Source organism: Entelurus aequoreus, linkage group LG27, assembly GCF_033978785.1.
Source record: "Entelurus aequoreus isolate RoL-2023_Sb linkage group LG27, RoL_Eaeq_v1.1, whole genome shotgun sequence".
Taxonomy (NCBI): Eukaryota; Metazoa; Chordata; class Actinopteri; order Syngnathiformes; family Syngnathidae; genus Entelurus; species Entelurus aequoreus.
In genome coordinates this window covers 15,399,170-15,420,561 of record NC_084757.1, presented here as the reverse complement: position 1 = coordinate 15,420,561, position 21,392 = coordinate 15,399,170, and the positions used below count along the sequence as shown (strand labels likewise).

At 44.9% G+C, this 21,392-nt stretch overlaps 1 protein-coding gene across 3 annotated transcripts in view; it reads left to right on the top strand.

Annotated features, from left to right (window-relative positions):
• The window catches only part of pdgfra (platelet-derived growth factor receptor, alpha polypeptide), a 140,313-nt gene that overhangs the window by 96,538 nt on the left and 22,383 nt on the right, over window positions 1-21,392 (top strand). For all 3 annotated transcript variants that reach the window (XM_062038392.1, XM_062038393.1, XM_062038394.1), the window contains 14 exons: window positions 3,149-3,288; window positions 6,155-6,317; window positions 6,429-6,621; window positions 10,125-10,240; window positions 10,306-10,869; window positions 12,786-12,916; window positions 12,988-13,156; window positions 13,233-13,422; window positions 15,984-16,099; window positions 16,219-16,345; window positions 18,142-18,338; window positions 18,526-18,620; window positions 18,735-18,867; window positions 21,184-21,288. In XM_062038392.1, the coding sequence (XP_061894376.1) occupies window positions 3,149-3,288; window positions 6,155-6,317; window positions 6,429-6,621; window positions 10,125-10,240; window positions 10,306-10,869; window positions 12,786-12,916; window positions 12,988-13,156; window positions 13,233-13,422; window positions 15,984-16,099; window positions 16,219-16,345; window positions 18,142-18,338; window positions 18,526-18,620; window positions 18,735-18,867; window positions 21,184-21,288 (2,439 nt within the window). The remainder of the gene's footprint in view (window positions 1-3,148; window positions 3,289-6,154; window positions 6,318-6,428; window positions 6,622-10,124; window positions 10,241-10,305; window positions 10,870-12,785; window positions 12,917-12,987; window positions 13,157-13,232; window positions 13,423-15,983; window positions 16,100-16,218; window positions 16,346-18,141; window positions 18,339-18,525; window positions 18,621-18,734; window positions 18,868-21,183; window positions 21,289-21,392) is intronic.

Here is a 21,392-nt window from a genome sequence, read left to right as displayed (position 1 = left end):
GCCGTCAACAAACTGCGAGCGCCGCACGGAAATCTAACTACAAAGATGATGGTCATGTTGATTTAGCATTTTACTGTTTTGTTATTTTTTTCTGTTGAGTGGATAATTTACAATAAAAAAAGTTATTGTGCGTCGCTACAGCATTAGTCTGTTGCCAGCCACAATCGACGCTGATTGGAGTAACGGCAGCCAATCCAGAGGGCGATTAAAGTCAGCCGACACGTCATCTTTAAACAGTGTCATGTGTGACGTGGGTTACACTTAAATTGCTATTGCGACATTCAGTGGACACATTTAGAACAGCAGTTTTTTTTCATAAAAAAATTGCAGCTCATGTTATACTTACATTTATTTTGCGGGCTGGGGGCCGGATTAAACCTGTTTGCGGGCCTGATACGGCCCCTTGGGCCATACGTTTGACACCACTGATGTAAGATAACAAGGTTTGACTTATCTTTGAACTGGCATCTTTAAGATTTAATAGTATAAAATACAATACAGATTTGAATTGCTGTTTTTTATACATCTTAAATACTGAATTTGAGATGTATAATTTTTACAACCTATGGTAGGGTTTCTATTTTTTTAAATAATCGAAAAAAATATAACTATCATATCTGGTTCTGATTCTGATATGCAAGATATAGTAAAAAAAAAAAAAAGTTAATAGGACCATAATAAACAAAGCATGTTTAAAATGACTGAATTTCAGATTGTTCTATTTTCTTAAATATATATATATATATATATATATATATATATATATATATATATATATATATATATATATATATATATATATATATATATGTATATATATATATATATGTATATATATATATATATATATATATATATATGTATATATATATATATATATATATATATATATATATATATATATATATATATATATATATATATATATATATATATATATATATATATATATATTTGTTAAATATAACCATCATCTTATGCAAGATATGGCCCCAAAAGTTGATAGGACCATAAGAAACAATGCATGTTTAAAAAGACTGAATTTGAGCTGTATAAATTGTTCTATTTTTTAAAATGTATTTAAAAAAATATATAACCATCATCATATGCAAGATAAGGCCCCTAAAATTTGATAGGAACGTAATAAATAAAGCATAATTAAAAAGACTGAATTTTTACCTTTTTTTGTTTCTATTTAAATCACCAAAATGATTCCCGAGTGCGGCCACCGCCGCTGCTCACTGCTCCCCTCACCTCCCAGGGGGTGGAACAAGGGAATGGGTCAAATTTCACCACAAAGTGGTACTTCAACTTTAACTTTAACTTCCTAGATAACAAAAAAAAAATGCATTAATATATGTACAGTCGTAGTCAAAAGTTTTTTTTTGTTTCATCTGACATCACATGGACAAAGATAAGACCAAAAATTGAGCTGCTTGGCCAGAATACAAAGGTTAGGTTATTTGGTATATACGGTCATGGTCAAAAGTTTACATACACTTGTGAAGGACATAATGTCATGGCTGTCCAATAATTTCTACAACTCTTATTTTTTTTGTGAGTATGATTGGAGCACATACTTGTTGGTCACAAAAAACATATTTTATGAATTTATTATGGCTCTACTGCAAATGTGACCAAATACTATACTTCTGACATCACATGGACAAATATAAGACCTTCTGAAGGAAAGTTCTGTGGTCTGATGAAACAAAAATTGAGCTGTTTGGCCACAATACCCAGCAATATGTTTGGAGGAGAAAAGGTGAGGCCTTTAATCCCAGGAACACCATTCCTACCGTCAAGCATGGTGGTGGTAGTATTATGCTCTGGGCCTGTTTTGCTGCCAATGGAACTGGTGCTTTACAGAGAGTAAATGGGACAATGAAAAAGGAGGATTACCTCCAAATTCTTCAGGACAACCTAAAATCATCAGCCCGGAGGTTGGGTCTTGGGCGCAGTTGGGTGTTCCAACAGGACAATGACCCCAAACACACGTCAAAAGTGGTAAAGGAATGACTAAATCAGGCTAGAATTAAAGTTTTAGAATGGCCTTCCCAAGTCAAGTCAAGTCAACTTTATTTATATAGCATGTTTACGACAACTTTTAAATTGAACCAAAGTGCTTTACAGGTTAAAAAAGCATAGAGCAAAAAACAAAAACAAAACAAAACAAAAAACAAAAAAACACAAACAAAGAACGTAAACAAAGAATGAGCTGAACAAGATAGTGCAAAAACAATACGGTAAAAGGGGTCGAATAAAAAGTAAAAATTTGCTAAATAAAAATACAAATAATAATAATAAAAGTGCGACAAATTGAAAAATAAAACTAAAGCGAAGGGGGTGACTAGAAATGGTGGCCAAGTGGGCGGACTCAGCTCAGGTCAAAGGCCAGCGAGAAGAGATCGGTCTCAAGAAGGGTTTTGAAGACCCCCAGGCTCTGGGCTGACCTAATGTGGAGGGGAAGGCTGTTCCAGAGCTTAGGGGCGGCAACGGAAAAGGCTCTGTCCCCTCTGGTCTTTAGCCTGGATCTGGGGATCTCCAATGTGTGGACAATGCTGAAGAAAAAAGTCCATGTCAGAAAACCAACAAATTTAGCTGAACTGCACCAATTTTGTCAAGAGGAGTGGTCAAAAATCCAAGCAGAAGCTTGTGGATGGCTACCAAAAGTGCCTTATTGCAGTGAAACTTGCCAAGGGACATGTAAGCAAATATTAACTTTGCTGTATGTATACTTTTGACCCAGCACATTTGCTCACATTTTCAGTAGACCCATAATAAATTCATAAAAGAACCAAACTTCATGAATGTTTGTTGTGACCAACAAGTATGTGCTCCAATCACTCTATCACAAAAAAATAAGAGTTGTAGAAATTATTGTAAACTCAAGACAGCCATGACATTATGTTCTTTACAAGTGTATGTCAACTTTTGACCACGACTGTAGTACGCGGTCCGAAAAGTGAATTGGAACATAATAAAGTGGAGGGAATTTCACCGGGAGCACTGCCGACTGATCTCACTGCATGGCAGCCGTGATGTTACGTCATGATCACAAAGACGGAAAGATGACCTCACATGTCTGTTTCCACTCGAGTCGATGACAAATGACTTCACGGTGATCACTCGATGCCGTCTCTTCCAGCGCCGACCCACGTGGAGGACTTTCACGTGGACGCCAGAGCCAGCACGGACGCCTTGAGGGCGGGGCAGCCGCTCAACGTCACCTGCGTCACCCCCGCCGGCTCCGCCTTTCAGCAGCAGTGGCTCCACCCCAAAACACAGGTGAGCGCCATTGCACTTCTTATGGGTTCTACTTCCCTTGAAAAAGACACTTGTCATTAGGGATGTCCGATAATGGCTTTTTGCCGATATCCGATATTCCGATATTGTCCAACTCTTTAATTACCGATACCGATATCAACTGATACTGATATATAAAGTCGTGGAATTAACACGACTTTACGGACTGTATCCCTTGCAGACTTATTGATATATAATGTAGACACCAGAATATTAATAACAGAAAGAAACAACCCTTTTGTGTGAATGAGTGTGAATGAGGGAGGGAGGTTTTTTGGGTTGGTGCACTAATTGTAAGTGTATCTTGTGTTTTTTATGTTGATTTAATAAAAAAAAAAAAAAAAAAAAAAACGATACCGATAATAAAAAAAAAACGATACAGATAATTTCCGATATTACATTTTAAAGCATTTATCGGCCGATATTATCGGACATCTGTACTTGTCATGTCTTTATGTTGTTTCCTGGGTCCTAAACTATTTCTGCGCTAGTTTTGGCAAAAGTTGACTTCTGAGGACGGCGGTCTCAAAGAAAAAAACTAGGGATGTCTGATAATGGCTTTTTGCCGATATCCTAGATTCCGATATTGACCAAACCCTTAATTACCGATACCAATATCAACCGAGACCGATATCAACCGATACCGATGTATACAGTCGTGGAATTAACACATTATTATGCCTAATTTGGACAACCAGGTATGGTGAAGATATGGTCCTTTTTTTAAAAATAAACAAAAATAAAATAAGATAAATAAAATAAAAACATTTTCTTGAATAAAAAAGAAAGTAAAACACTATAAAAACAGTTACATAGAAACTAGTAATTAATGAAAACGAGTAAAATTAACTGTTAAAGGTTAGTACTATTAGTGGATCAGCAGCACGCACAATCATGTGTGCTTACGGACTGTATCCCTTGCAGACTGTATTGATATATATTGATATATAATGTAGGAACCAGAATATTAATAACAGAAAGAAACAACCCTTTTGTGTGAATGAGTGTAAATGGGGGAGGGAGGTTTATTGGGTTGGTGTACTAATTGTAAGTGTATCTTGTGTTTTTTATGTTGATTTAATTAAAAAAACCAAAAAAATTTAAAATTAAAAAAACGATACCGATAATAAAAAAAACGATCAAGATAATTTCCGATATTACATTCTAAAGCATTTATCGGCCAATAATATTGGCCTGCCGATATTATCGGACATCTCTAAAAAAAACGTTTTGTTTCTTTTTGTGTCTGTCAGCTTTATCGTTCGCGCTGTAGAGACGGGGGGAAGTCTAAGTGTGGGACAAATGGCCCCAGGGAAAGGGAGAAGTTCAAAGTAGGAAGAAAGCGTAAATCCTTTGACTCTGTCGTCTTTAAGATGTGGAACACAGATGCTGTGATACACTATATTGCCAAAAGTATTTGGCCACCTGCCTTGACTCACATATGAACTCGAAGTGCCATCCCATTCCTAACCCATAGGGTTCAATATGATGTCGGTCCACCTTTTGCAGCTATTACAGCTTCAACTCTTCTGGGAAGGCTGTCCACAAGGTTGCGGAGTGTGTTTTATAGGAATGTTCCACCATTCTTCCAAAAGTGCATTGGTGAGGTCACACACTGATGTTGGTCGAGAAGGCCTGGCTCTCAGTCTCCGTTCAAATTCATCCCAAAGGTGTTCTATCGGGTTCAGGTCAGGACTCTGTGCAGGCCAGTCAAGTTCATCCACACCAGACTCTGTCATCCATGTATTTATGGACCTTGCTTTGTGCACTGGTGCACAGTCATGTTGGAAGAGGAAGGGGCCCGCTCCAAACTGTTCCCACAAGGTTGGGAGGATGGAATTGTCCAAAATGTTTTGGTATCCTGGAGCATTCAAAGTTCCTTTCACTGGAACTAAGGGGCCAAGCCCAACTCCTGAAAAACAACCCTACGCTATAATTCCTCCTCCACCAAATTTCACACTCGGTACAACGCAGTCCGAAATGTAGCGTTCTCCTGGCAACCTCCAAACCCAGACTCGTCCTTCAGATTTCCAGATGGAAAAGCGTGATCCATCACTCCAGAGAAGGCGTCTCCACTGCTCTAGAGTCCAGTGGCGACGTGCTTTACACCACTGCATCCCACGCTTTGCACTGGACTTGCTGATGTATGGCTTAGATGCAGCCGCTCGGCCATGGAAACCCATTCCATGACGCTCTCTGTGTACTGTACGTGGGCTAATTGGAAGGTCACATGAAGTTTGGAGCTCTGTAGCAACTGACTGTGCAGGAGTCGGCGACCTCTTTGCACTATGCACTTCAGCATCCGCTGACCCCTCTCTGTCAGTTTACGTGGCCTACCACTTGGTGGCTGAGTTGCTGTTGTTCCCAAACTCTTCCATTTTCTTATAATAAAGCCGACAGTCGACCTTGGAATATTTAGGAGCGAGGAAATTTCACGACTGGATTTGTTGCACAGGTGGCATCCTATGACAGTTCCACGCTGGAAATCACTGAGAGCGGCCCATTCTTTCACAAATGTTTGTAGAAACAGTCTCCATGCCTAAGTGCTTGCTTTTATACACCTGTGGCCGGGCCAAGTGATTAGGACACCTGATTCTGATCATTTGGATGGCTGGCCAAATACTTTTGCCAATATAGTGTCCTCCTGCACAGACTTGGTTTAATCTGAACAGCACATGGTCACTTCTTGAGTACAGTAGGCTTCCCTTTAGCTCTTTTCCAGAGAGTTGGACTTCTGCTTTTACGCTCATGATTCATCTCCTGCGAGGTGTTTTAGCCATCAGCCCGCAGAACTACAGTCTGACTGTAAGATCCCGGGTAAAAAAATGTTCCTCCTCTGTTCTCGCAGGCTTTGAACGCTGTTCAGAAGAAACAGATTCTCCCAGACCGGGTCGTCTACACCCTCGTTATCCAACAAGCAAGCCTGCAGGATAGCGGCACGTACGAGTGCTCGGTCACCCACGAAGGCAGCGGAAAGGTCCGAGTGGACACCGTGGCCGTTACCGTCTTCGGTAAGACCCATCGCCCCTGAACTCATCGTTCACAGAAGTCCTCTTACCTCAGACTCCTGTTTTGTGGGAGTGCTTCTGCCAGACTTTAACAGCTTTTTGTATTCCCGACAGAGGAGAGTTCCTTTGTGGCCTTGGACCACAGCGGTATCCTAGCAACGCAGTTTGTCAGCCTCCTGGAGGAGACCGAGTTCACTATCCTCATCGACGCCTCCCCGGCCCCCAAAGTGACGTGGCAGCACGACGGCAAAGACATACCGCAGAGTTACTACGTGGGGGCCAAAACCAGCCACCTGGAAGGCAACCGGTAAGAAAGACTCTCGGGAGCCTAATCTGGAGCCGGTTACCTTAAACCGGGGGTCGGCAACCCAAAATGTTGAAAGAGCCATATTGGACCAAAGATACAAAAAAATAATCTGTCTGGAGCCGCAAAAAATGTTAAGCCTTCTAGAAGTGTTATAATGAAGACAACACATGATGTAAGGGTCTATATTAGCGATACTAGCCTACTATCAAAATGACTGTGTCGAAATGAAATGTAATATTTATTCTACCCATTTTTGCAACATCGGAAAACATTAGTAAAACTTCTCAGCGGGTGAGGTAACTCCTGGAAATGACTGTCAAAGGTATAGATGCGTGTTTCCAAGTTAAAGGAAACGGCAGGCTGTCTTCTTCTAATGGATTTATTACAATCTTTGCCAGCTGGGTTACGTTTGCTGTGGTCTGGAACAACGTGGAAAACAACTATCAGAAATGCAGGCAATGTTACATACAGATAATGTGTCATGAGACATGCAGATATAAATGAAATAAACAGAGGACATAAATTAAGGAAATGAAATGAGCTCAAATATACCTACAAACCAGGCATAATGATGAAATACGTACATAAAGCTAGCCTTAATAGCATGTTAGCATTGATCAGTAACATCAACAAAGCTCACCTTTGTGCATTCACGCACAGTATAAAACGTTTGGTGGACAAAATGAGGCAAAGAATGAGTGGCATAATATATGTCTTTCTGTGGCATCGTTGAGGAAAGTTATACATGTAAACAAACTACGGTGAGTTCACGGACCGCCAGAAATTAGTAGGACAAAACGGCGCTCGCCCAATACTCTCATCAGAGAATCATGTTTAATACAAACAGTGGTATTTATAACAATTAGGGAGGTTTGTGTTATGTTGTCCTCTTACAGAAAATATATTTAAACAATAGGGAGCCACTAGAGCGGCGCTAAAGAGCGGCGGGTTGCTGACCCTCCGTACTAACCTCATATTTAAGACATAGACTATTTTGGATTTGCTTTACTTGGGATTTAAAGCTCCTTTTCTTGTCTTGCCAGGCTAGAACATTTATCCCCCCCATATTTTTCTATTTTCATACATTTTTGAAAGATCTCCAGGGAGCCACTAGGGCGGCGCTAAAGAGCCGTGGGTTGCTGACCCTCCGTACTAACCTCATATTTAAGACATAGACTATTTTGGATTCGCTTTATTTGGGATTTAAAGATCATTTTCTTGTCTTGCCAGGCTAGAACATTTTTTCCCCCATATTTTTCTATTTTCATACATTTTTGAAAAAGCTCCAAGGAGCCACTAGGTCGGCGCTAAAGAGCCGCAGGTTGCAGACCCCCGCCTTAGGCTAGCATGTCGCCGTCCTAAAGAAAATCTGCCAGAAAGTCTTCCAAATAAACTTCTCCTAATAGCAGTGAGGAGTTCTGTGCCAGACTATCTTGGCTTGCCGTGGCATGATCCTGGAGGCTTTGGCAGCCCGCAGGACTCACATTGTTGATCCCACGTCTTTTTTACTCGCGCACGATCAAATAAACTACCTGAGCCTTAAGCGCCTCGCTGTGTGCATGTTGTTATGTTTGGACGTAGCCGAGCGCTGTTTAACGCCACATCTGTTTTCAGGCTTTTTGCTGGAGTTAAAATAAGCACCACCTGGAATCCACTGTAAATACGAACATCTTCAACATTTAAACTTAAACTGGGTCAATGGCGAAAGACAAGCGCTCACTTTACTGCTGTCGTGCTTTAAAAATAGTCATGGAATAAGAATGTTTCGTCATCAACTAGACTCGGAGAAGAAATTCCTCCTTATTCTGGTAGATCATAGAAAGCAGCGATAAGGCTACAATGGTTTTTCCTCAAAGCGTCCAATAAGATTAGTGATTAGGGGCGTAACAGTATGGTGTTGTCACGTACCTCGGTATTATTAAGGTGGCGGTTTATTCTGGGTACAGTAGGGCAACAAAACATAAAACTGTTCAGCTTTTAAGCATGAAAACCAAGAAAAATTCCTAGTTTGTGAACCCGTTCTCAAACAATGGCAATAAAACTATTCTGATTCTGATTCTGATTCTGAATTTGTTTTGAAAAAAAAAATATATATATATGTATATATTAAAAAATATATTTAAAAAAAATAAAAAACTGGCATTTCTCTAATAAATACAGTTCTCAAATGAAAAATATAAATGACAAGCGGTAGAAAATGGATGTACTGTAGCATACAGAAAAATGTAAGGATAATACAAACTTTGCTCTATAGGCAAACAAGCAAATTAGTTAACATATATATATTAGTTATAGTTATAGTTAAAAATTGTTAGAAATGTCACATGTTAAATGTTTAAATATTAACTGTCAATTTGCTGTACTGTGCCAACTGTACTACTATATGAGTACGTGTTTTCTATTGTTTCATTGAAAATAAAACAGCAGAGTCCATTTGGCTGTCATCTGTTTTAATTATGAGACACAATTGTGTCAAAGTTATAATTTTTTAGAAATTATTACTTTAAAAAAGTAGTTTTATACATGTGAGTGTTGATGACACAGCTTTGCAACACTTGATATTCTAGTTTCAAGCATGTTTTACTCAATATAGGTCATAAAATCTCAGCAACAAGCTGTAATATCTTACTGAGATCATTTAGGACCAAAACCCTTAAAACAAGTAAAATATTCTAACATAAAATCTGCTTAGTGAGAAGAATTATCTTATCAGATGGAAAATAAGCAAATATCACTTTTATTTGAGATATTTAATCTTACTTAGATTTCAGTTTTTGCAGTGTGGGAAGTTACACACTGCAAAAAGTCAGTGTTCAAAAACAAGAAAAAAAATACAAAAATGAGGGGTATTTTATTTGAACTAAGCAAAATTATCTGCCAATAGAACAAGAAAATTCGGCTTGTCAAGACTTTCCAAAACAAGTAAAATTAGCTAACCTCAATGAACCCAAAAATACCTTAAAATAAGTATATTCTCACTAATAACAAGTGCACTTTTCAATGTAGATAAAAAAAAGAGACCTTTTTGCTCAATATGTTGAAAAATATTCTTAAATAAGTAAATGCTAGTGCCATTATCTTGACATAATGATATGCGCTCAGCATCATGATTTTTTTTCATCCTTGAATTACTTTAAAAAAGTAGTTTTATACTTGTGAGTGTTGATGACACAGCTTTGCAACACTTGATATTCTAGTTTCAAGCATGTTTTAGTCAATATAGGTCATCAAATCTCAGCAACAAGCTGTAATATCTTACTGAGATCATTTAGGACCAAAACACTTAAAACAAGTAAAACACTCTAACATAAAGTCTGCTTAGTGAGAAGAATGATCTTATCAGACGGAAAATAAGCAAATATCACCCTAATTTGAGATATTTAATCTTATTTAGATTTTAGTTTTTGCAGTGTGGGAAGTAACATAGAATGCAATACATGTACCGTTTTTGGTCCCACACAATTTGTCGTTGACAAATGCATGTGTCGACGTTTACCTTGCAGGTACCAAAGCATCCTGATATTCCGGCAGCCTCTTGAAAGAGACAGTGGGAACTACACCATCACGGCCCTGAGCGGCTCTCGCACGGCTCAGTTCTCCTTCACGCTCAAAGTTAAAGGTAAGAATCTTTTACCTGTGATAGTTCCAGTGTGCGCTGCTCTTGATTCCCCGCGTCTCCTTCAGCCTCCACCGCCTTGACCTTCCCGCCGTCCTCGGGGCCGGTGCTGCTGCCGCAACAGGAGGAGATGGTGGTGGCTCTTGGCGCTTCCTTCACCCTCACCTGCCGGGGCGAGGCCAGCCTCGCCTGGGAGATGCCGCTGGACGCGCCCGAGCAGACGCGGGAGGACAACAGCGGCCTGTTTGTCACCACCATCACGGTGGCCCACGCCACGGTCCTGCACACGGGCTTCTACACCTGCTTCTACAGCCAGAACGCCACAGAGGAGGCGGAGGAGAGCAGCATCTACGTCTACGTGCCGGATCCGGACGTCCCCTTTGTGCCGTCGCCGGTGCCCTTCGGGAATCATGTCCTGTCCGGCCACGAGGAGATGGAGATCCAATGTCGGGTGTCCGACCCCGGCGCTAATGTCACCCTGCTCAACGTGGACACCCAGCAGCCCATCCCGAACGTCTACGACAGCAAGAGAGGCGCCCTGGGGGTGTTCACCGCCGGGACCTACGTCTGCAAGGCCGTGGTAAACGGAGTGGTGCACTACAGCGAGGAGTACATCGTCCACGGCTGGACCGGTGCGTACCGCAGGAAGTTAAAGTGAAAGTACCACTGATAGTCACACTAGGTGTGGTGAAATTACCCTCTGCATTTCACTCATCCCCTTGTTCCACCCCCTGGGAGGTGAGGGGATCAGTGAGCAGCAGCGGTGGTCGTGCCCGGGAATAATTTTTATGGTGATTTAACCCCCAATTCCAACCCTTGATGCTGAGTGCCAAGCAGGGAGCCAATGGGTCCCATTTTTATAGTATTTGGTATGACTCGGCCGGGGTTTGAACTCACGACCTACCGATCTCAGGGCGGACACTCTAACCACAAGGCCACTGAGCAGCCAGGTTAGGGTTTCGTGCGAAACTTATGTAATATTTGGTTTGAAGTCTTTTGAATTTGAAAAATGCCAGCATATCAAAAAGATGATGGAAAACGTTAACTCTTGTTTGATTACTCAATTTATTATTACAACACAGGAGAGCTTGTTGCGGTAACAGCCACTAGGCCACTTTTGGTAACACTTTAGTATGGGGGCGGTATAGCTCGGTTGGTAGAGTGGCCGTGCCAGCAACTTGAGGGTTCCAGGTTCGATTCCCGCTTTCGCCATCCCAGTCACTGTCGTTGTGTCCTTGGGCAAGACACTTTACCCACCTGCTCCCAGTGCCACCCACACTGGTTTAAATGTAACTTAGATATTGGGTTTCACTGTGTAAAGCGCTTTAAGTCACTAGAGAAAAGCGCTATATAAATATAATTCACTTCACTTCACACATTCACCATTAATTAGTTGCTTATTAAAGTAACAAAGACTTCATTTAGAGTTATTTGGACACTAGGGGAACATACAGGCAGGGGTGTCCAAAGTTCAGCCCGGGGGCCATTTGCGGCCCGCAGCGCGATTTTTATTGGCCCGCGACACATTCTGTAGACAAACTAAACAGTCTTTTAAATTTGAAAATGCCAGCATAGCAAAAAGATTATGGAAAACGTTAACTCTTGTTTGATTACTCAATTTATTATTACAACACAGGAGAGCTTGTTGCGGTAACAGTCGTATGCGACACAAGGGCGGGTCATTCGTCCAACGTCACTGGCGCCATTGTGTCCGCCCGACACATTGTGACAGAAATAGGTGACAAAATGTTCGCCTAGATAAAATATGAATATGAATGTGAAGCATTCAATGCATTCGGAAAAAAGTGAATTTTGTGTTCTTGCCTCGATCTTTTTTACATTGTTGAAAACAAATGTTGACAAAGCCACGACCTACCGATCTCAGGGCGGACACTCTAACCCAGGGGTGTCAAACTCATTTTGGATCGGGGGCCACATGGAGAAAAATCTACTCCCAAGTGGGCCAGACTGGTAAAATCACGGCACGATAACTTAAAAGTAAAGACAACTTCAGATTGTTTTCTTTGTTTAAAAATAAAACAAGCACATTCTGAAAATGTACAAATCATAATGTTGTTTTTTACACTTACATGTTGCGGTTAATAGTATTCTACCTTTATTTGTCGTTATTTATACTTTCTGAATAAATTATGTGATAATGTTCATCAGTCAACTCAAAAAAATTATCAAAATCAAATTGCAGGAGGTTATTTATGTAGTTTGCTCATTTTCCTCGACTAGTACACTAACATCATGTGGTTTATTTTGTACATATGTAGCATCATCTACAAAGATACAAAGAATTGCTATTGCGACATCTAGTGGACACATTTAGAACAGCTGTTTCTTTCATTCAAAAATTTTTGGTAAATTTTTATACTTAGCAAACTCATCCCACGGGCCGGATAAAACCTGTTTGCGGGCCTGATCCGGCCCTCGGGCCGTACGTTTGACACCCCTGAAATAACCACAAGGCCACTGAGCAGGCTGAGAAGCTCTGACAAATCAGCTTTCACTCGTACGTTTGACCGACTTCCTTGTTTTTCAGGTGGCGCCGCTCTCCACGTGGAGCTGTCGGCCAAGCGCACCGCTCTGCTGGTGGGAGACCCCATCACTGTCACCTGCTTGGCCCGCGGGTCGGAGATTCTGGAGGATCACTGGAAGTACCCCGGCAAACTGGTGAGGGGTGTGCGGCAGACCATTCCCAACTGAAAATGTGGCCGTGGGTCTGAAGCCTTTTTGCTCGGCAGGCTAACCGCGCGATGAAGACGGTGCACGAGAACAAGCGCGACCAGGAGATTCTTTACACGCTCACCATCCCGCAAGCCTCGGCGAAAGACAGCGGCGTCTACGCCTGCTCCATCACCGACATCATCAGCAACGACAGCCAGACGAAGCAACTCGCCATCACGGTTTACGGTGCGTTCGTGTTCCGTCGTGTACCCCACGCAAAGTCTTGTTTCCCCTCATCAACCGCTGCTCTCCTCCCGAACAGAACACAAGTTTTTATTCCTGCGACCGGAGTTCGGAGTCCTGGAATCGGCCGAGCTGGACGAGGTGCGGGAGTTCCGGGCTGAGATCGACTCGTTCCCAAGCGCCCGCGTCACCTGGCTCAAAGACGGCCTCCCGCTGAGCGACATCACCGCCGAGATCTCCACCAACCTGCGGCAGGTCAGCGAGACCAGGTGAGACCCTCGTCCCGTCCCTTGTCCCGTCCCTCGTCTTGTCCTTCGTCCCGTCCCTTGTAACGACCCTCATCCCGTCCCTCGTCCCGTCCCTTGTAACGACCCTCATCCCGTCCCTCGTCCCGTCCCTCATCCCGTCCCTCATCACGACCCTCATCCCGTCCCTCGTCCCGTCCCTCGTCCCGTCCCTCGTCCCGTCCCTCATCACGACCCTCGTCACGACCCTCGTCCCGTCCCTCGTCCCGTGCCTCGTCCCGACCCTCGTCCAGACCCTCGTCCCGTCCCTCGTCACGACCCTCGTCCCGTCCCTCGTCCCGTCCCTCGTCCCGTCCCTCGTCACGACCCTCGTCACGACCCTCGTCCCGTCCCTCGTCCCGTCCCTCGTCCCGTCCCTCGTCCCGTCTCTCGTCACGACCCTCATCCCGTCCCTCATCCCGTCCCTCATCCTGTCCCTCATCCCGTCCCTCGTCATGACCCTCATCCCGTCCCTCGTCATGACCCTCGTCCCGTCCCTCGTCCCGTCCCTCGTCCTGTCCCTCGTCCCGTCCCTCGTCACGACCCTCATCCCGTCCCTCATCACGACCCTCATCCCGTCCCTCATCCCGTCCCTCGTCCCGTCCCTCGTCCCGTCCCTCGTCCCGTCCCTCATCACGACCCTCGTCACGACCCTCGTCCCGTCCCTCGTCCCGTCCCTCGTCCCGTCCCTCGTCACAACCCTCGTCCCGTCCCTCGTCCCGTCCCTCATCACGACCCTCGTCACGACCCTCGTCCCGTCCCTCGTCCCGTGCCTCGTCCCGACCCTCGTCCAGACCCTCGTCCCGTCCCTCGTCACGACCCTCGTCCCGTCCCTCGTCCCGTCCCTCGTCCCGTCCCTCGTCACGACCCTCGTCACGACCCTCGTCCCGTCCCTCGTCCCGTCCCTCGTCCCGTCCCTCGTCCCGTCTCTCGTCACGACCCTCATCCCGTCCCTCATCCCGTCCCTCATCCTGTCCCTCATCCCGTCCCTCGTCATGACCCTCATCCCGTCCCTCGTCATGACCCTCGTCCCGTCCCTCGTCCCGTCCCTCGTCCCGTCCCTCGTCCCGTCCCTCGTCACGACCCTCATCCCGTCCCTCATCACGACCCTCATCCCGTCCCTCATCCCGTCCCTCGTCCCGTCCCTCGTCCCGTCCCTCGTCCCGTCCCTCATCACGACCCTCGTCACGACCCTCGTCCCGTCCCTCGTCCCGTGCCTCGTCCCGACCCTCGTCCAGACCCTCGTCCCGTCCCTCGTCACGACCCTCGTCCCGTCCCTCGTCCCGTCCCTCGTCCCGTCCCTCGTCACGACCCTCGTCCCGTCCCTCGTCCCGTCCCTCGTCACGACCCTCGTCACGACCCTCGTCCCGTCCCTCGTCCCGTCCCTCGTCCCGTCTCTCGTCACGACCCTCATCCCGTCCCTCATCCCGTCCCTCATCCTGTCCCTCATCCCGTCCCTCGTCATGACCCTCATCCCGTCCCTCGTCATGACCCTCGTCCCGTCCCTCGTCCCGTCCCTCGTCCTGTCCCTCGTCCCGTCCCTCGTCACGACCCTCATCCCGTCCCTCGTCCCGTCCCTCATCCCGTCCCTCATCACGACCCTCATCCCGTCCCTCATCCCGTCCCTCGTCCCGTCCCTCGTCCCGTCCCTCGTCCCGTCCCTCATCACGACCCTCGTCACGACCCTCGTCCCGTCCCTCGTCCCGTGCCTCGTCCCGACCCTCGTCCAGACCCTCGTCCCGTCCCTCGTCCCGTCCCTCGTCCCGTCCCTCGTCCCGTCCCTCGTCACGACCCTCGTCCCGTCCCTCGTCCCGTCCCTCGTCACGACCCTCGTCACGACCCTCGTCCCGTCCCTCGTCCCGTCCCTCGTCCCGTCTCTCGTCACGACCCTCATCCCGTCCCTCATCCCGTCCCTCATCCTGTCCCTCATCCCGTCCCTCGTCATGACCCTCATCCCGTCCCTCGTCATGACCCTCGTCCCGTCCCTCGTCCCGTCCCTCGTCCTGTCCCTCGTCCCGTCCCTCGTCACGACCCTCATCCCGTCCCTCGTCCCGTCCCTCGTCACGACCCTCGTTCCGTCCCTCATCACGACCATCGTCCCGTCCCTCGTCCCGTGCCTCGTCACGACCCTCGTCCCGTCCCTCGTCACAACCCTCGTCCCGTCCCTCGTCCCGTCCCTCGTCCAGTCCCTCGGCCAGTCCCTCGTCACGACCATCGTCCCGTCCCTCGTCCCGTGCCTCGTCCCGTGCCTCGTCCCGTCCCTCGTCCCGACCCTCGTCCCGTCCCTCGTCCCGTCCCTCGTCACAACCCTCGTCCCGTCCCTCGTCCCGTCCCTCGTCACGTCCCTCGTCACGACCCTCGTCCCGTCCCTCGTCCCGTCCCTCGTCCCGTCCCTCGTCACGACCCTCGTCACGACCCTCGTCACAACCCTTGTCCTGTCCCTCGTCCCGACCCTCGTCCCGACCCCACTAATTAGCACAGCGAGAGTTCAAAGTAACCTTCCCACACTGTGCTCTGTAATTAGAGTCTGTTTCGTTCTGGTCCAGGTACTTGGGTGTTCTCACTCTGATCCGAGCAAAGGAGGAGGACAGTGGCAACTACACCATGAGGGTGGAGAATGGGAACCAAACTCGCAGTGTCAGCTTTAACCTCCAGGTCAAAGGTCAGCACGAGGAATGCCAGAAGGCCTTTTAGTGTGATTTCAATGTTATCACTTCCCTGCACGAGCAGGCTTTTAGCGGCGCTATCTCACATATTTTTACTACCTTGTGACTCTTGCAGTCCCTGCCGTCATTGTGGACCTGATGGACATCCACCACGGGTCAGCCTCAGGCCAGTCTGTGGTGTGCATCGCTGGGGGGCAGCCCACACCTGAAGTGGAGTGGTTCATCTGCAAGGACATTAAACAGTAGGTCTTCAACAGGGTCTTCCTGACATTTTTGCTCGATTTTATTATATGTCGAATATTTTTTTCATATTCCACAGGCAACATTTTCATGAATATTAAATGTCTGTAAATACACATTAACGTGGATATAACACTCTGTAGTGTAGTTTAGAGATAGCAGTGGCATGGACACCGTACTCACTGTACTCGGCAAGTTTACAATAAAATCATAATTAAATAATGATATTTTTACATCCATGTTAGCTTTTAAGATAGCTCGTGATAAACACTCTAGTTACCTGCTAGTAATTAGCGCACCAAATGCCAGATATCATTAGTGGCGCACAATGGTTGTCACCTAGCAATTAGGGCACCAGTTGTCGCTATCAATTGTGGCGCAAGCTGCCGGCTAGCTGTTAGCCTACCAGTTGTATGCTAGCATTTAACGCACCGGTTGTCCGCTGGCGATTAGCTCGCCAGTTCTCAGCTAGCGATTAGTGTGCCAATAGTCAGCTTGTGATTAGCTTGCTAGTTGTCAGCTAGCGATTAACTTGCCAGTTGTCAGCTAGCGATTAGTGTGCCAATAGTCAGCTTGTGATTAGCTTGCTAGTTGTCAGCTAGCGATTAACTTGCCAGTTGTCAGCTAGCGATTAGTGTGCCAATAATCAGCTTGTGATTAGCTTGCTAGTTGTCAGCTAGCGATTAACTTGCCAGTTGTCAGCTAGTGATTAGTGTGCCAATAGTTAGCTCGTGATTAGCTTGCTAGTTGTCAGCGAGCGATTAGCGCACCAGTTGTCAGTGAGGGAGTAGTGCGTCAGTTGTCAGCTAGCGATTAGCTCGCCAGTTGTCACCTAGCGATTAGTGTGCCAATAGTCAGCTCGTGATTAGCTTGCTAGTTGTCAGCGAGCAATTAGCGCACCAGTTGTCAGCTAGCGATTAACTCGCCAGTTGTCAGCTCGTGATTAGCTTGCTAGTTGTCAGCGAGCGATTAGCGCACCAGTTGTCAGCAAGTGATTAGCGCACCAGATGTCAGCTAGCGATTAGCTCGCCAGTTGTCAGCTAGTGATCAGTGTGCCAATAGTCAGCTCGTGATTAGCTTGCTAGTTGTCAGCGAGCTATTAGCGCACCAGTTGTCAGCTAGTGATTAGTGTGCCAATAGTCAGCTTGTGATTAGCTAGCTAGTTGTCAGCTAGCGTTTAGCACACCAGTTGTCAGCTAGTGATTAGTGTGCCAATAGTCAGCTCGTGATTAGCTTGCTAGTTGTCAGTGAGCGATTAGCGCACCTGTTGTCAGCTTTCGTTTAGCTCGCCAGTTGTCAGCTAGTGATTAATGTGCCAATAGTCAGGTTCAAGGTTTAAGGTTCAAGGTTTCTTTACTGGTACCCGAAGGTAAAATAGTTTAGTTTAGACATTTGTAATTCAGCGTCAGGACAGGTAGTGTAGAAGGTAGTGATTAGCTTGCTAGTTGTCAGCTAGCGATTAGCTCGCCAGTTGTCAGCCAGTGATTAGTGTGCCAATAGTCAGCTCGTGATTAGCTTGCGAGTTGTCAGCAAGCTCGGAATTAGCATGCTGGTTCTCAGCTAGCAATTAGCACACCAGTTGTCAGTTAGTGATTAGTTCACTAAGTGTTAGCTAGTGATTAGCGTGCTAGATGCCAGCTAGCTATTAGCGGCGTTATACATTATTATTTCAATAGTTTAGTATTGCACAATAACAAGGTACCTTGAGGACAAGTTTTATTTTAAAGCCCTGCTTTATAATCAACCTGCGACTCTTGTTGCGGACGTCTCAGCATGTGCCAAATTGTCTCTCGCTCAGCTGCGCCAACGACTCGTCACAATGGGCGCCGCTCCCCGCCAACTCCACCGAGATCACGGTGGAGTCGCACCTGGACGAGGAGAACAACCTGGAGAGCCAGGTCCTGTTTGGCCATCTGGAAAACACGCTGGCGGTGCGCTGCTTGGCCAGGAATGAAATGGCCGCCGTCAGCCGGGAAGTAAAGCTGGTGTCCAGCGGTAAGAACAAACACTGCCGAGCTTCTCATGTTCTGGTTCCTTCTCCAGTCCTTTTAGACGCCTACACTCCAAATAGTGACGTCCGTGTCCAGCATGCTATCATCATTCCCATCCCAAACCTCCGTCTTATTCTCCCAGAATACCTTTTAGCCTCATTGGGGTGATTGATGTTGTCCCCGTTTGACAGGCCCCCATCGAGAGCTGACCGTAGCTGCCGCCGTGCTGGTGCTGCTGGTCATTGTCATCATCTCACTCATTGTCTTGGTTGTTATCTGGAAACAGGTACTACGTTCATTCATGCACACATCTGACCATCTGCTCGTTTGCGCCACTCTTTCTCCAATGATGGACCTGGTTTTAAAAGGACAGTCTTAACAGGAAGAGACTTGTTTTCAGAAACCGCGCTATGAGATCCGCTGGAGGGTGATCGAGTCCGTCAGCCCGGACGGCCACGAGTACATCTACGTGGACCCCATGCAGCTGCCCTACGATTCCAGATGGGAGTTCCCGCGTGATCGACTTGTGCTTGGTGAGGATTTGAGAAGCATAAGGAGACATGGAGTCAGTCCTTCATTCCGGGGGAGATGTCATACGAGTGTAGACATAACTTAGGGAGAAGTCCCCTTGCACTTTTCCAAAAACTCTAACGTCCAAAAGTAATGTTCGGCTATTAAATGGAGGCAAGTCAAACACGAGTTCCAGGCGGAAAACGGCCCCTCTGGCTTAAATTGCCCACAAGCTCAATTATTAGTTTTGCTTGCCAATGTAACAATGATTGACAGCACACAGCCGCTGACCAATCAGCAGTCAGATGCAAGATAAGAGCGAGTCGGCCCTCGCCTCACATTTTGCACACTATTGGAGTCAACATGTGCATAGTCGTGTACATAGTGTCATGTACATAGTGTATACACCCCCCTCCCCCATTTTTTTGTATATATTGTTTTTCAAATCACCTGACATGTATACTGTGTATATGTACATAATTTATCCATTTTTTAACGTAATTTTTTATATATATGTTACAGGTTATACATCTTTTATTATTGAATGTATCAAATGTGATGAATAGTTAATGGACCACAATGGAAACAAGCCTTTTGGCTTTTTGTGCCATCCATTTGCCTTTTTAAAGCATTACATGGATTCAACTCTTTAATATGTCAATAAACTTCTGATCAAATCAATCAATCAAACACGGCAATACCAATCATGAACCAATAAAAAATCCAACCAAGAGGAGTCTGGTGCTCCACTCAAAGGTAGTTACATTGTTGACTAAAACTTGCGCTAATTACGCAAGTTGAGCTAACGTGTTTGCGATACCGGGTATTGCCTATCAGTCTTTTGTTCCAGGGGAACACACAACTAAATAGGTTTGAACTAAACTGAATCACAATGCGATCTTGAAAAAAACAGTGCGTACAATTTTAAGTAGAACGATGCGGACACTTTTGTTACCTTGGCGACTTTGACTTACACTTTTTCAGCAGGCGAGCGATAAGTAATCGATCGATAAGTCGATCGATAAGTCGATCGATAAGTCGATCGATAAGTCGATCGATAAGTAATCGATCGACCAAGTCGAGGTGATCTACTACTGTATATATATATATATATATATATATATATATATATATATATATATATATATATATATATATATATATATATATATATATATATATATATATATACACACACAGTATATATATATATATATATATATATATATATATATATATATATATATATATATATATATATATATATATATATATATATATATATATATATATATATATATATAAAACCATTTTCTACCGTTGTCCCTTACAGGGGGTGCTGGACCCTATATAATTTATATATATATATACTGTATACTTTAGGTCAGTAAAAAACACAAGAGGCTATCTCATCCTGACAAGCCTGTTTCGCAGGTTTCCCTTCCAGGGTACGATAATATATTTTTTGTACGACATAACTAAATTAACAGAATTAAATAAATAGTAGAGCGGCATATATGTCAGGTCAGTAAAAAACACAAGAGGCTAGATCATCCTGACAAGCCTGTTTCGCAGGTTTCCCTTCCAGGGTACGATAATATATTTTTTGTACGACATAACCAAATTAACAGAATGAAATAAATAGTAGAGCGGAATATATCTCAGGTCAGTAAAAAACACAAGAGGCTAGATCATCCCGACAAGCCTGTTTCGCAGGTTTCCCTTCCAGGGTACGATAATATATTTTTTGTACAAAATAACTAAATTAACAGAATGAAATAAATAGTAGAGCGGCATATACGTTAGGTCAGTAAAAAAAACACAAGAGGCTAGATTATCCCTACAGGTTTCCCCGCTCGTCAGGGAAGGGAAACCTGCGAAACAGGCTTGTAGGGATGATCTAGCCTCTTGTGTTTTTTACTGACCTAACGTATATCCCGCTCTACTATTTACTTAATTCTGTTAATTTTGTTATTTCGTACAAAAAATGTATTATTGTGTTTCTTATTCATATTACTTACATCTGATCCTTTCAAGCCACGCCCCCTGTTTGCTCGCCAGTTGTTTACCCCCTTCTCCTGAAATCCAGAATTCGTCCATGCTTATGAGAGTGTTTTTTTTTTTTTCCCCATTCGTACAAAAGAGCTTAACAAGAGATCCTCCTCAAACTGTCTTCACCAAGTTAAAAGCAAAAAGTTGTCCAAAGTGTCTTGTAAATATGAAAAATGGCCGTTCAAAGTAGACTATAAAGTTGTAATGTACCTGCAGGCTTTTGTTTGATCCCATAATATAGCAGACAGGAAAGCTTGTGTTGGTAGATAACCATGTGACTCCCCCAGGTCGCATCCTGGGCTCTGGAGCCTTCGGGAAGGTTGTGGAAGGCACCGCCTATGGACTCAGCCGTTCCCAACCTGTCATGAAAGTGGCGGTGAAAATGCTGAAACGTGAGTAAAAACCGTTTCATTCGTTTAAATATCATCTCAGCCCAAAATTGGGTGAAGTTTTTTTTTTTTTTTTTTTTTTTGACGACATCACTTTCCTCCTTTTA